At 38.7% G+C, this 15,966-nt stretch overlaps 1 protein-coding gene across 2 annotated transcripts in view; it reads left to right on the top strand.

Moving 5' to 3' along the window:
- The window catches only part of RNGTT (RNA guanylyltransferase and 5'-phosphatase), a 193,792-nt gene extending 178,471 nt beyond the window's left edge, over positions 1-15,321 (top strand). For both annotated transcript variants that reach the window (XM_074896019.1, XM_074896018.1), the window contains 2 exons: positions 9,478-9,601; positions 12,410-15,321. In XM_074896019.1, coding sequence (XP_074752120.1) covers positions 9,478-9,601; positions 12,410-12,573 — 288 coding nt within the window. In that variant the 3' untranslated portion in view covers positions 12,574-15,321. The remainder of the gene's footprint in view (positions 1-9,477; positions 9,602-12,409) is intronic.
- The last annotated feature ends 645 nt before the right edge of the window (positions 15,322-15,966 follow it).

Below are 15,966 nucleotides of genomic sequence, written 5' to 3'. Positions count from 1 at the left end.
TGTGCGGGACAGTGTTAAATGCTTTGCACAAGTCCAGGTAGATGATCTCAGTTTGCTCTTCCCTTGTCTACCAACACTGTAACCTTGTCGTAGAAGGGCACTACATTTGTCAGGCACAATTTGCCCTTAGAAAAGCCATGCTGGCTGTCACCAGTCACCTTCTTATTTTCCATGTGCCTTAACATAGTTTCTGGGAGGATCTGCACCATGATCTTACCAGGCACAGAAGTGAGACTGCTTGGCTTGTAATTCCCCAGGTCTTCTTTTTGTCCCTTTTTAAAAATGAGGGCTATGTTTTCCCTTTTTCAGTTAGTGGAAACTTCACTGGACTGCTACGACTTCTCAAATATGACGGATAGTGGCTGAGCCGCTTTATCCACCAGTTCCCTCAGGACCTGCAGATGCATCTCATCAGGTCCCATGGACTTGTGCACCTTCAGGTTCCTTAGACAGTCTCAAACCTGATCTTCTCCTACAGTGGATGGTTCTTCATTCTCCCAGTCCCTGCCTTTGTCTTCTGCATCCTGAGCAGTGTGGCTGGAGCACCTTCTAGTGAAGACTGAGGCAAAAAAGTAATTGACTACTTCAGCCTTCTTCATGTTCCAGGTAACCAGGTCTCCTGCTTGCTTCCAGAGAGGGCCCATATTTTCCCTAGTCTTCCTCTTTTCACTGATGCACCTATAGAAGCTTTCAGATTTTAATTCTGTCTGGACTTTGGCCTTCCTAACCTAATCCCTGGCTGCTCAGACAGTTTCTCTGTATTCCTCCCAGAATTCCTCCTCTCCATGTATCTGTCCTTGCTTCTACCCTCTGTAGACTTCCTTTCTGTGTTTAAGTTTGTACAGGAGCTCCTTGTTCATCCATGCAAGTCTCTTGGTGTTTTTGCTTGACTTCCTTTTTGTTGAGATGCATCGCTCCTGAACTTGGAGAAGGTGATCCTTCAACCAGCTTTCTTGGACCCTTCTTGTCTCTAGGGCTTTATCCTATGGTACTCTACCAAGCAGATCTTTGAAGAGGCCAAAATCTGCTTTCCTGAAGTTCAGAGTAGCAAGGTTGCTGTGTGCCCTTCTCGCTGCCCTAAGGATCTTGAACTCCACCATTTCATAGTCAGTGCAGCCCAGGCTGCCCTTGAGCTTCACACTCCCCGCCAGCCCCTCCTTGTTGATGAGAACAAGGTCCAGCATAACACCTCTCCTTGTTGGCTCCTCTATCACTTGGAGAAGGAAGTTAACCATCAACACATTCCAGCAGCCTCCTGCTTATGCCCTGCTGTGATGTCCTGCCAACAGATACTGGGTTGGTCTGGTCGTCATGGGGGACTTTGGGCTTGTGAACATGAGGCTGATTATATGTGTTGCTTTTTTAATATGGCTTTATATAATTAAGAACTCATTGCAGTGATGATATGCCAGGTTCATGAGTCCTCAGCACAAAATTCTTCCATTTCTCAGTTTTTACAGATGTACGGAGAGAACTTTTTACTTGAATCCATCAACCTGTAATGATTAGAGTGCCTGAGCAAGGCATATCAATCTAGGAGAACAATCATTTATTACTTTGCTTCATTTACCTGTTCCAAGATGCATATGGACCCTTGGATCTCTGCTTCCCATTCCTGATGGTGGTTAAAAGAGAACAGGATTTTGAAAAGCTTTAAAGTTCCCTTGGGAGTTAGGTGGAGATGACAAAGTCTAGCAGGAAAGTCAGCTGCTCTTTGAGTGCTGTAGGTGGCTGAATTGTAATACCCAAAAGTGTTCAAAGAGTTTGTTTGTTTGCTGTGTCTGTCCAGGTTTTCCCATTGAGTGAAATGGGAAGTATAGTAAAAGAATATCTTGAAGAGTGTGCATTATTGAGCAAAGCATTTGTGCGAACAGATACATTTCCACATCATGGTCTTAGGAGTTACCAGTTAACTGATTTGTTGTAGATACCAGTGTTCCTCTGAGAGTCCCAAACAAAGCTCAGAAAAACATTTGTTTTTTACAGATAGTTCAGGTGGTGCTGCAAGATCAGGTGGACAGGAGATCTTTCAGGATACATTAAGAAATCTATCCCCAGCTGGCACTGGAAGTCATTAAACTTGTAATATCACTGATAAGAGGAAGGCTTTTTAACTTCTGATGTTTTCATCAGTTATCAGGAAAACCCCAGGACTCCAACCCATTCTATATATCAGAATACAGTATCCATATTTGAAATTACTACATGGAAGAATGAGAAATTCTTCAAGAAAATACTATATATTAATAAGATAGAATAAATCATGAACTGTGAGTGCTATACACTAGAAGTCAAAAACAAAAAATTAATTCACAATTTAAAAAACCTTCACTCTTGTGATTTTGAAATGTGGTTTGTTTTTTTTTTTACTTTCTCTGTACTTTTTCAGTGCTTGGTGTTAGCACTGTGGTTTAATTTGGTGTGAACAAAAATGTTAAAATTTTTATATTTCTTAATGTTCCTTTCCAGGAATGAGATCTCAAAATTGGAGCATTTCCATTTCCTATGTACACAAGAAGTACGTAGTTACACTTAGAGAGCTTCTTTAAATAAACATATCAACTGCATTGTGCTTACCCAAGCTGATAGCCATTTGTTGGGTAATATATTACTTAAAAGAAAATACAATCAGTATGTTTAATTTAGCAACAGAATTGATTATCAGTGCTCTTATTTTACTTTTGACAAATCTACATTTTTGATAAAATAATCTCTTGGATCATATTAAGAAATGGCAATTAAGCTACATTACAAAATCTGTTTTGGCTTGAACAAAAATATGAAGTAGATTATTTAACTGACTAACTTTTGCCAGTTAACAGTATTAGTATTTGTTGTTCTGTGTACACTAGTGGTATGAACAGGCATTTAATAACAATCTCTTAATTGTTTATAGTCCTTTGAGAAGTTTTACTATGGAAAACATGAGATATGGGGGGAAAAAAGCTCTTTAAAAGCATCTGAACAAGCTGTCTGAGAAGTAGGAAAAAGACACTGAAGGAAGAACTTGTGTTAGGGGCTGCACTGTGCCCTATAAATGTTGAGAGCTCTAATAACTACATGGCTACTGACTGTGGTGTTCTTATTCAAATCATTAGAATTTCTTATAGTCATGTCCTCATCTGTAATCACACATAAGAGTCCTTCCCCAGGATAGTCCTTGCCCATACACACATTCCTCTTGAAGGCTGGGCATGCACTAAAATCATGCACTTCGAAGCTTTGTTTAGGTGTATTCTCAAAATAAATGGGAGCCCTGTCTCTCATACCTAATTTCTTCTCAGTTGCCTTGGTTTGACATGAAGGTCCTTGGAGTCTGCTTGTTGCCATTAAGTCTTCAGTCTTTGAAAAGATCTCTAGTTTGGCTTATCTTTATGCCTTTAGAAGCTGTTTATTTTGTTACTGCTTCTGCTTTGTTTTGTCTGCATCCTATTTCTTCAGGAAGTCTTGACCCCTCTTTGTTCCCTCAAATCCTGTGTAATTGTTCTTCTTGTTCCCCAACTGTTGTCATTGCTTTTCCCTGGTCTTCAGATGATGCCCTTATTGCTATACAGTCATAATACCAGTTAATTCTCTCCGTCATCTAGGACATTTCACATTGCTTAAGTTTAGAAATAAAGTCTATAGTACTTTGCAGTTCTGGACAGTCACAGCATTTGAGAGTAATGAAGAAATTGTGATTTATGATGTGCTGTTTTGCTGGAGAGGTTTTTTTTCCTGAATTGTCATTTGTGGCTGAATGTATCCCAAGACCCTCAGGACAAGGAGATCACAAATATCGTATTTTTTGGACAGTTCTTAGAAAAATGTGGTTTAATTTTTGCAGGATGGTTGGCTAGAGAAGGTGTCAGCTCCAGTTCTCCTTTAGTCTGAGACTGGGAAGCAACCTAAAGGTTTCTCCTTCATGAACACACCGCTGATCACTTAATTTGGGCTTTTACTTGTTTGTTTGCTTAGGCTTTGAGAATGGATCCTAATGAAGAACAGTTAGTTATGATACTAGGGGAGAAAGAATTACTTTCCAGGCCTGATGTGGCAGCTCTAAACTTTTCTCCACTCCAGGCAGTGGAATTTGTGTGTAAAAAAACTAATACAAACAGTTTGTATACTAGCAATCATAGAATGGTTTGGGTTGGGAGGAACCTTAAAGACCACCTAGTTCCAACCCCCCTGCCATGGGCAGGGACACCTTCCACTAGACCAGGTTGCTCAAAGCCCCGTCCAGCCTGGCCTTGAACACTTCAGGGAGGGGGCAGCCACAGCTTCTCTGGGCAACCTGTGGAGTGTCTCACTACCCTCACAGTAAAGAACTTTTTCCTTCTATCTAATCTGAATTTAGGCTCTTTCACTTTAAAGCCACTACCCCTTGTTTTATAACTATATGCCCTTGTAAAAAGTCCCTCTGCAGCTTTCTTGTAGACACCTTTAAGTACTGGAAGGCTGCTATAAGTTCTCCTCAGAGCCTTCTCTTCTACAGGCTGAACAAGCCCAACTCTTTCCAGAGGCCTTCCTCTGGACTCACTCGAGCAGGTCCGTGTCCTTCTTATGTTGGGGACCCCAGAGCTGGACACAGTACTGCAGGTAGTATCTCATGAGAGCGGAGTAGAGGGGGAGAATCACCTCCCTTGACCTGCTGGCCACACTTCTCTTGATGCAGCCCAGGATATGGTTGGATTTCTGGGCTGCGAGTGCATTGCTGGCTCGTAGTCAGTTTTCTATCCACTAGTACCCCAAAGTCATCCTCTGCAGGGCTGCTCTCAATCCAGTCATCGCTCAGCCTGTATTTGTGCTTGGGATTGCCTCAACCCATGTGCAAGACCTTGCCTTGTTGAACTTCATGAGGTGATTTTGATAACGGGCTTTTGATACTTGAGCATATCAAAAAGGAACGCCTTCATTGCACATGCCAGTTAAAAAAGTAAAGGCAGATTCTTCTTAGAAAATAGAAGGCTTATTACATTTAGACTCTATCTTGCCTGTGTGTTATTGTTCCTTTTTCTAATTCTGTATTTAGAAATAAAGGTCTTTTTTAATTTCATGAGATCTCAGCTGCTGCTTTTGCTCATTTGTTCTCTCATGGAAGTTAACGTTTTCTGCATCTACTATTACGATCGTTTCTTCTGGGATCTTAGAAATAGGCTGATGACTAGGGATGTGGAATAAACAATAGAAATAGGTGAACTGAAGAATGATTTTCTTTCTATAAATGTAATGGGGGAAGTGCAACAAAAAGACATATAAAGAGAGAAAAGGTTTAGAAGAGTGTGTTAAGATTTTGCTTACAAATATAACTTTTTTTAAAGGGAATTATAATTTCAGTTGCTTTGAAAAAATACACATACAGAATCATAACAGCTTCTTTCAGTCAAGTCTCCATTTATCTAAAACCTTACCTCCTTTTTTCTTTCTAAAGAACTTGAATATGGGGAAGGTAGATAGGTTTTTAAAGTTTAAGCCTGTCCACTGTAGACCTGCTTTCTGAAATTCTAACATAATTTCCTTAAAATCTAAATTTTCATTGTTAATACCTCTTACGTAAAGTAGTGGCTTGCCCAGGAATTTCTTTCTCCTTCAGGATTAAGGGTGATGAGACTAATGTTTGAGAGAAGTCTTCACAGAAAATGTGTATGCTTCAAATAAATTAAAGAAAAACTCAACAGGTGGCATGATGGACCAGTATGATGATCCAAGAGCACTGTGGAGATAGACACGAAAGCCTTGACCACTAGTAGTCAGCAGAAATAACGCAGGCATGTTCATGGTACTAGAGCTAACTACATTCAATGTAAATGGTTCCTCCTTTTTTTCAGCTGGATATATTGTTTTTTCACATTTTGCTCTAAGTTATCATAAAATGTGGCTTCATATAAACACATTGTTGTGATTCATCTCAAAAGGCTCTATTATTCTGCCAGGTGAGATAATTCGAATGTATTTAAATATATATATTTAAATATATTTTTAATTTCTTTCAGAACATAGGAGATGGAAGGAGACTGGAAAATGAGAGGTTTCCTAAATCTTAACTGTCATCATTCTTAGAAAAAAAGGAATAATCTTACCCTACCAAAGTTTTTCCTAGTGAATAAATAACCCAGATGATGATGGCAGTGTGAAATCTTTCTCAGCAGGGAGAGGAAGATAGCTGTCATCTTCATGTAATCTGACATTCTTAGGAAATGGTGTTGTATTACATACAGTCTAATTGACTGAATGAGCTGTTGCTGAAATGGGGATGCAGTTCTTGCCCACTTTTTTCCAATCACATCTTGCAATCTAGCAGTACTGTAGTGAATCAGCTTCCAAGGGGAAGCTCATCTATATTTTTGGGAAGTGATTACTCTTGGGCAAGCAGGCTGGTTCCTTATAACTAGATTGAATACAGTTAGGAACAGCAAGTGTTCTTGCTGAGGAACAATTTCCTTCCTCCTGAAAGGAAAGTAATGTACAGGTTGGTGTTTGTCCTTGCCCAGGACACTGTTGCAGCCCAGAGCCGAGATGCTGTTCCGATGCACACGCCACCTCTGACAGCCCTGTGTCTGAGACGTGATCCTCTGGGCTTCTAATTCTGACTGGCTGTCCAAAAATATGCTAGGAAATTAATACTTAATTAAGGGAGGCTCCATGGAGTCCGTTGTGTGGTGGGAGTTTCCGTCCTGAAATTGCTGAAAGCTCGTTCAAGACGTTTTATCAACAGTATGGCAGAAGCATTGGCACTGTACCAGAAGCTTTGCTGCTGATGAGGATAAGCGTTTTGGCTGAGAACTGGCATCATTCCTAAGATACTTCTGTTTCTGTGAAGCACTAGCTAAAAGAAGTATCTCTCAGGAAAAGAAATGATGGTGCATTATTCAGATACTCCTACGGACTGTAATGCTTAAGGGGGAAAAGGAGGGACGAACCCCATACTCCAAAGGGAGAATTGAGAAGACACAGCTCTGAGCACCTGAGAATGAATTCCCAAAGGGAAGGAAATTTGAGGCGGTTAAATGTGACTGTTTCCGTGTCCTGCTTTAGAACTGAAATACCAGAAAGTAGCATGCAAGTGATGGGTAGATGTAAAGTGTGAATTATGGATACAAGGCTCGCTATGGGTTTGTTTATTCCTGTGCATAAACAGTACTAATTTAGAAGTCTACTAAGATGCAATAGTAGAAGAGTATTTTTGATGCTGAAAAGTGTGTTTTTCTCATGGTACTTGTGGCCTTGATCAAATGACCAGCAGTTTCTAAAATGTTCATTAATATTACAGTAAGTACATTTACAGGGCTGAGGTCAGTTAAAGTATAGGGAAGAGTAAGTGCTGTATTTCTTCCTTTGTAAAATAATGACTACAGCTTACAATTGTTAAAGACTGTGATCACCAGTTTTGTAATGGGAAGATTCGTTTTAAGTCAGTGCTTTGGCAGGTGTTCATATTTTGTGGAAAGATCTATTTTCCAGCTTGCTAATGAATGGCCAAACAAGTATCTAGATAGTTAATGCTATTTAACTGCCACAGTCAGATAAAACTGCCTTCTAGTTTATTGCTATTCTGAGCATCTGAACAGTAGAAGAATGATAAACCTTGAAAAAGCCTTATGAGATGATTAGTTAGTTGAAGCCATTGCCTGCAGTTTTATACATTTCTCTGTCTAGCAGGTGATCCTTCTAACATTTCCCTGCTTTGGCAGAAAATCAGACACGCGGTCATACCCCCTGCTGCCCCCGCTTCCACTAGGCAGCTGTTTTCAAAGTAATATACTTTCCCAAGGCACTGCACAGCCAAGAGTTCCTTCCTGGATTTATGCATCCATAGGTGCGCTGGAAAAGGATGTTATGCTTTCCTGCATGACACCCGGTGGAGCATAAATATGTCCACAAATGTGTGTCAATCAAACATCTGGACTGTATATAGCTTTTCAACGTGGATGGAAAGAAGTGACGTGCTGTGCAGAGCATGCTGCAAAGGAAAAGATAGCTGATCTGGGCAATCGATTGATTTCATCTAAGTGATCATCAGCAGACCATCACTTAAGGATTAAATGATTTTAGGAAAAAAAACTCATTGCAGGTGATGAAATGGTTGAAGGAATAATATGTGACATGGAAACCTGACTCTGACTCTGTCAGTCCTGTAGCAGGACAGGCCTCGGTTGCAAGCGAGTCTAACAAAGCTGTCTTACAGTGCTGTGTTCACTTGGCAAGTAGAATCCCAGGGCTCCCTATCCAGGAATGAACACAAGTATCCAGGATAAATACCAAGAAGAATGTTATGATTCTGCTTATGAAATTAAAGATAAATCCTGTACCATGCAGTACAGGAGGACTCAGTCCATGCTCAGGACATTTTCTTGAATTAATTGCCTTTATCTGGGAATTAATGGAAAAGAAGTTCAGGGGCTTTTCCACTGTATGTGTTATTAAGCTGTCTGGAGACAGTTATGGCCTTTTTCAAATCTGCATCCCTCTGACAGTAGTAAATTCCCGTGTCACCGCTCAGGAGCAAGTAGACAACAGAGGTGAAAAATTATGCTAATGAATTGCAATAACCAGTCCCTTTTTATGAGAGCACTTACGCATCAGATGCTGAATCCAAAGCATTACATTACCTTGTACAGCTTTTCATTGGTGAACTATAGCAAACTAAACACAGTGAGCAGTTAAATACAGCTTTATACTTCTAAAGAGGTCCTTTGGAACAAAGTGAAGTATATGGGTAAAATTGTTAAAGCGTTAGATAAGGTTCTCAGGTTACCATGGTTACTTGAAAATTTTGCATTGTATCATAGATCAGGATGCATAGGATGAAGTAGCCAAAACAACTAGAAGTCCAATGCATATAAACTACATTTCCAAACCACACATCATTGCCAGATAGAAAGACAAATAGCTCAGAATATTGGCTGCTGACAAATCTATGAATCAATAGAGAGAGGCCTGAAGGAGATTTACAACGTATGTGATTTGAAATCCTGCATGATTTTGGAGTTGCAATCTAAATTTTTTAAGACAAATGAAGAAAAAAAAAAAGAAAAAGGAAAATAGTAATGTAAAAAGTGGAGTGATCTTCCATAAGCTCTTTCTGGTATTGAAATCTGACATTTGGCTTGGAAACCTTCAACAAAGCGGGTTGATGAAACACGGATAATACATTTCGTGCACTTAGACTGGCAGTAGCACTTACACTGGAAGCAGTTTATTCCCATGGAAACCTATTTGCATTTGGGCCAGAAGTGACTTTTTTCCCCCCTCTGTTATTGCTGCTGATGTTTTAGCATAATATAATTGCTGTATATTGACAGCAGATTTGAAAAGTATTTTTAAAATGTTGAGTAGCTGAGCATATGTATAATAGAGATGTAGTCTATGCAGTTTTTCTCTGTAGGATGGAGACATGTTGCTGAAAAATGCAGAGCAGCTTTTGATCTTCTATTATTTATCCCTAAAAGAAAAAACTAAAATACGTTTATCCCAAACAATTTTTTTTTTAAACAGGTGACAAAAGAACTGAAACAGTACGACAATAAAATCATAGAGTGCAAGTTTGAGAACAACAGCTGGGTCTTCATGAGACAGAGAGTAGACAAAAGCTTTCCAAATGCCTACAGCACTGCCATGGGTGAGTAGAATAATTGCTTTAAAAGTTTTTCAGGGTGAAATTTTAATTTTTTAACTCTGTTCTAGTTTAAGGAAGAAAAGCACTTTGTGTTCTCATTTCTTATTATAGTAATACCTCATCTTGCAAATGCTTATTTCACGGTTAGCTTCTATATAGCACAAATCCTTTGCCTTTTAGGGTTATTTGATTAAATCAGTTACACAAATATTCTGATGTAGTATTTAACAGATAATGCGGAAGCAAGTGCCTAGGTCTTTGTAGAACGGCAAACACTTGCTCAAAGAGATTTTAAATGGCAGGGTATGTCTTTTAAATGAGACCAAGAAAGTTTTTATTTATGGTAACATTGCAACAGCAGTTAATTAACTAAACATCAGTTCCTAGCGTTATGTTGGCTTGTTGGGTTGTAATGTAAACTGGCACACTATGCTGTACAAAAAATCCATTATAATTTCATCTCTATTCAAAACACCAAAACCATTATTGGCAGATGGGCTAGAAAATTAATCAGAGAAAAGGTCGTCTTAAGTTTCTACAATAGTCGTACAAACAATAAATAGGGAAACAAATGAAGGGTGGGGGGATATCCCTGCAGAACTGTGAGACTTTTATGTTCTTCTACCAAAAAACATTTTGCCAAGTATTGTAAATTAAGTGATGTTGTTTACTTTCGGGTGAAGTATAAGAGTTTGAATAGAAGTGTGCAAGGCTGAATAATAATAGTCGTGTTGATACTGACTTTTGTTAAGTGCCAGAATCAAGTTTAATTATATTTAAGCCCATGCTATTTACTAGGGCATACATATATGATGTAGGATCTTCTCTGAACCGGTCTACTTTTATTCCTGCCTAAGCAGTGAGTAGATTTTCTTGAATAAAGAAAAAACCATGGTCATTTTGCCAGTAGATAATAAATCTGTTGGCACCTTAGGGAACCAGCAGAGAACGTAGCTGAAATACTTGCCTGAGCAGTCTTGTCAGGAAAGAGGAATGGGCCACAGAAGTCGTACAAGTACGACGACGTCTCTTTGTCACTATGACCTAAATTTATTTTCTCTGTTTCCCTTTATTGTTTCAATAGTTAGTATTTCTTGGTGTTTCCCCTTTATTAAGGAGTAGTGTATTCTTTCCTTTGTTCTTAAGAGCATACGTAACTGCCCTTTTTCTCTTCTCATTTTCTCCATTCATAGAGTGGTTATGTTATTCCTAATTTTTTTTCCTGCCAAAATACAATGAACTTCCTAAAAAGAAAAATTAAAAGAAAATTAAATGCTACAGGAAAAACTGTTTTGTAAGAAATATCTCAAGTTTTCTATGGGAATTTTCAGAACAGAATGTTTTCTTTTGGCTTTAAATTTTCATTTTTGGCCTTTTTTCAAAATCTCCAAAAGTTGTATATTTTCATTTGAGACTTCCATTGTCCCCTTCTCTAGATCCTTTCTGCTCTATTTGCTTTCTCTTGATGAAAAATACTATTTATTTTTCCCTGTGGTTGAAATAGCAACAAAATAAGTACCTGTCTCCATCTTGCTTTTGAACTTCGTTACCTTTCATATTGAAAAGATAAGGGCTTTTTTAGTGATTAAGCTAGGACAGCCCTTAAAAGTTGATACAGAATTATACCAGCTGCCTTGTGGCCCAAATTCTGTTCCTAAACTACTGATAATCATGCTTTCCCACCACTGAAGTCACATACAGTACAACTTTTAAAGTACCTTTTCACCAAAAGTAAGTAAGATAATTAAAAAATAATGCTAGGAAGATGTTTTATCAATTGTAAAGTAATGCTTTGAAGTGTTCTGAAATTTTACAGGAAAGAAAGTGTTTAAGAGTCATTGTTATTTGCAACAGTGCTATATTGCAATTACATTTTAAGGAGTCTTAATGTTTTTTAGTACTCCAGAGGTTCAGTAGATTGTTTTGCCTGGAAATTGCATACATACTATTGCCAATCCTTACATGCTATAAATAATCCTCTAATCATTCTGTACTTTCTTCCAAGACAGTCATAGGATTCCTACTTAATTTCTTGCCTTTTATTTTTTCCATCCTTCCTTATTCTCTGGGGAGGATTATTTACATAGGAATAGTATTAAAGTTACATAGGGAAAGTATTAAAAATACTTCATTTGTTTCAAGGGAAGTAAGTGTTCTTATTTGGTCCATAAAGTCCTGTGCATTACTTACAAACAATGACCTGGAGAGTCACGTTCAGTAATCGAGGTGTGCTTGTACATGCATGCCTTGGCCACCATGCAGCACTATGGCCTTTCATCCGTCGTATGCTCTGGTGTGCTAAACATGTAGCTTGCTTGGTGTCAAGTTTTGCTGCCACGTGAAGGTATATGGGTTAAAAAAAGTCTAGTGCATTGTGAGTTTATGGTGTTTATAGTACTTAGTGGTGAAAAAAAAAGTTAAATTCAGAGACTTTGAATATTAGGCCAGTCTTGTTTCTAGCTATTTGGATTTGATGAATGTTTTCAAGCCATGTCTCACAAGGCCTTCGTTGTTGTTGCATAGGATGTCAGTTCTTAGTGTTTTTATAGTTGCCTCTTGAAGCCTACACACACATGCCTTTTGTTTGTCTTTAAGAGAGATTCCCGTGAGGTGGGGGCCCACTACATGGCTTTGTTCTCTGGGGAGAAAGCAGATACTTGACTCCTGACACAACCATCTTGTGAAAAATCTGCATTTAAGGCTCAATACTTCAGCCAAATTATGTTATTTTGCAAAGAGGGGATAAAATTATTGGATTGTTTACTACAACAAATTGGTTTAGTAACTTGAGAATATATTCTTTGTTCCCAGCTGTATGCAACAGCATCCAGAATCCAGTTACGAAGGAGATGCTGTTTGAGTTCATTGACAGATGTACAGCAGCTTCTCAAGGACAGACGCGGAAACACCACCTCGATCCTGACACTGAACTCATGCCGCCCCCACCGCCCAAAAGGCCACGTACCATAACATAAGGCCTTGGTCTCAGCAGATAGTGTGTTTACAGTTCTGCAGAAAGTGAAACGCAAGTGTGAAGGCTGGAAAGAAAGAAATCTGAATCGCTGTAAATACTGGGGTGTGTTTTTTTGAGTTTGATTTCTTTTTTTTTTTTAAATTCTGCATATGAATGGACATTATTTTATAACTGATAAATTCAACCTTACCTTATGGTATTAGAAGATGAAATTTCTAAAGGTTTAGGCAAGAACAGTACAATGAAGTCAATGGAAAGCTGACTTGTTTATATACAGATCTCTTTTCACTTTTAATTTATAATGTCAGCAATCTGGAAGTGAGAAGACATTGGGATGCTGTACTTTTTAGAGGCTGTATTTAAAAAAAGCAGAAGTGGTTTTTTATTATTGTTATTGGACTGGTTGCAATTTGTTGCCCATAGTATAATTGATCATAGTTTCCCTGTATTTCTGAGACTTGTGTTTATCAGCAAACAGCCATGTTTTTTGTGCTCCGTGTTGGTTAAAAACTAAGTCGCCTTAGATTTCACTAATTTCAAAAATAGCTTTTTTTGTTGTTGAAATATTAAAAAGGCAAATCCTTCTTGTAAATAGCATCCCTTTGAAAAGAAATATGCTGGGTGTTTGTTTTTTTCCCCTGTTTGAACCTAACACACCAAATGTATAGTGGGCTGATTTTAGCTTTGCCTTTTTAAGTTTATTTGTAGATAAGGAATACACCAAATCGTTAGTATTAAGGTCTCTTGTTTAAGAGACTGTTTCTAGTACAGGGCTTAGTTCTCCACAGTGATACCATTGTAAATATGACAAAAACCTACATGTCACTGTGATATGCAAGGGTAATAATCAGGCGCTAATTGTGTTGTCTTAGATCCAGGCACAAAATGGCAAAAGAAATGCCAGACAACTCCTGTGTAAAGGAGAAAGTAGTTCAGTGGAAGAGAGCTCCATCAGACAGAAAGTCTCCTGGTTTAGGTAACTGCAGGGCAAAATTAAGCCATTTAGGGGGGTGGATGAGTGTCCCAGGGAACAGGACATTAATTTTCAAAGGTTGACTGTCCTGCGGCACCATGGTTATCCACTGGCTGACTGACTTTCTTACCAAATGAAGAAGCACATGAATGCCCTGATGGCTCTTGTTGCAGCGCATTGACAGATGTTCATAATGCTGGTTTTGAGAAGCTGCATTCTGGTTGTCTAAGGGAGTAGTTGTTCTGAGATGGGATTAATTTGAAACCAAATGCAGATTTTAAAGTTTACTGTACATTTATCAAGCAGGGATCGAATTGGCTCTTTTATAGTTTACTTAGTGTGTGAGTCATCTATTCACTCGGCAATCTGATTAGTAAAGTTCATTGATTTGTTCTAACTAAAATGCATTTCTGTTTAAATGACGTAATGTTTGTAAGGAAAATTAACTCCTGCTTTTTTTTTTTTCTGTATTGAAACTTTAGGACTATGCTTTGTGATGGCTTCTCTAGTTGTTTCAACCTGTTGTATAAATGCACATGGCATTGTTTAGATGGTGTTCCTAGCATCTCTTTCTGGGATATTCTGTAAGTGTTTTAGAGAACTGAAGGAGTTATATAAGTTACTTTTTATACTATGGTAAAACTTGAGGGGAAAAAAATGCGTTCATCAAAGTTGTTTTTTTTCAACTGTACATAGTTTCTGCATATTATCTATACAAAAGATACAAGCTCACCTATGCAAGGTTGCAACATTATCTCCTAAAAAGAGCCTTACCAATTTGATGTGAAAACCTATGCAGCCTCTGTGCATCTTGCATTGAAACACACAGTTAATTATTGCTTCACTCAGTATAAATAATATCCCCCAGATTATACTTGTCACTGAGATTGCCATAACATACGCTTTGTCACTGATCTTCATGGTTCTGTGGCAGTTGCAGTGTGTGTGATGATTACAGCCTTCTCCATGAGGTTAGGACATTTCATACTTGTAAGGATGTGTCTGGATTATTTCCGTCTTTCTCCTTCCCAGCCATTGCATCTTGTACTTGAACAAGACCTAGCTTCTGGTTTACCTTTTGCTTTAGAGCTGTAGCACCTCAGGCTGTCTTCCACGTGCATTCCACCAAGTCCGTGAATGTGTTGTGGCCCTTGTATTTTGACACTGTCTTTTTTCCCACTCTCAGTTTGAAATGGGTATTTTGAAAGAGTAATGACTCTGTGAAGGTTTAGAGCTCCACTTTCACGTTTGATTGTTGAACTCTTCTTTGCACTATGACCTGTAGCTTTTTAGAGGTCAGTCGCCTTTGCTTTTCTGAAAAAGGAAGCTACTGGTGAAGGGTTGAATGAAGAACATGATGAAAACAAATGGAATTTCACTTGGACCAGATGGGTTTAATGCTGTGAGAAATGCAGACCTCCTTTATCTGCTACTAGACATTGAAGAGATTGAAGCTAAGAAGCAAAGAAGAGTCTGTGCCAGGAAAATAATGATGATAAAAAAACCCTAACTTGTCTATTCTTTGGTGTACAGCATGAATTCATCCACTGTTTTGTCATTTGTTAAATACATAATTAAAATTTGTTTTCAGTGGAGTTTCCGGAAAATATAAGTACATTCCTCTGCAAACTGTGTATTAAGTATTTTAATAAAGTCAGTGGTTTAAAATACTTTTCCAAAGGTTGTGTTTACTTTTGATGCCTGTGTTTTCCTGGTACCGATGCAAGCACAAGGATACTGTGATGTTACTGCTGCTCAGTCCTCCAGGAAAATTATCCACACCATCAGAGGTCAGTGGCTTTTCTCCAGGTAGGAGCTCCCCAGCCCAGTGGTGGCCATAATCCATTATGCCATTTTTAAGTACAATTTGCTCTTCCTGCAACTACAACCAGAAAGAAACCAAATGGTGCCTCAGGTACATATTTTATGACAGGCTAATGTTATGGAGCTTATCCATTCAGGGTTAAGTGCAATTGCATTAAAAGTTGCAGAAGGTCTGCATGGATCTTCCCTGCTGGTTTATCCTCCAGCATGACTCTAAACTGGTAGCCCACCTACTTGAACCAACTCCTGGACTTGTAATAGGGCAGTTTCCTTTTTCAGATGCAGCTGCCTAGAGTGTATCTTCAGGAACTAAAAAGCCCATCTTGACTTTTGAAATTTCCTTCTAATTAAGATCATGCCTCCGCTGCTGGTATGTTCTTGTTACGTGTGCAATTCTTGTGGTGCTTTTCTCAATCATTTCTGATTTTCTAGTGTTTTGAGTGTGAATGCCAAACCAGATCTGTCATTTGAGCACACCCTGGGGGGGTATGCTAACTTCTCTAACCCCTGCTCAGTACTCCCCTCTGTATGCATTAAGGAAGCAGGCTGATGCGCCCGGCCAGCACATGGCACTGTGTAGTTCATGGTGGCTTGCTT

The sequence above is a fragment of the Athene noctua genome, chromosome 1 (assembly GCF_965140245.1).
Source record: "Athene noctua chromosome 1, bAthNoc1.hap1.1, whole genome shotgun sequence".
Taxonomy (NCBI): Eukaryota; Metazoa; Chordata; class Aves; order Strigiformes; family Strigidae; genus Athene; species Athene noctua.
This window is presented reverse-complemented; position numbering and strand designations above follow the sequence as displayed.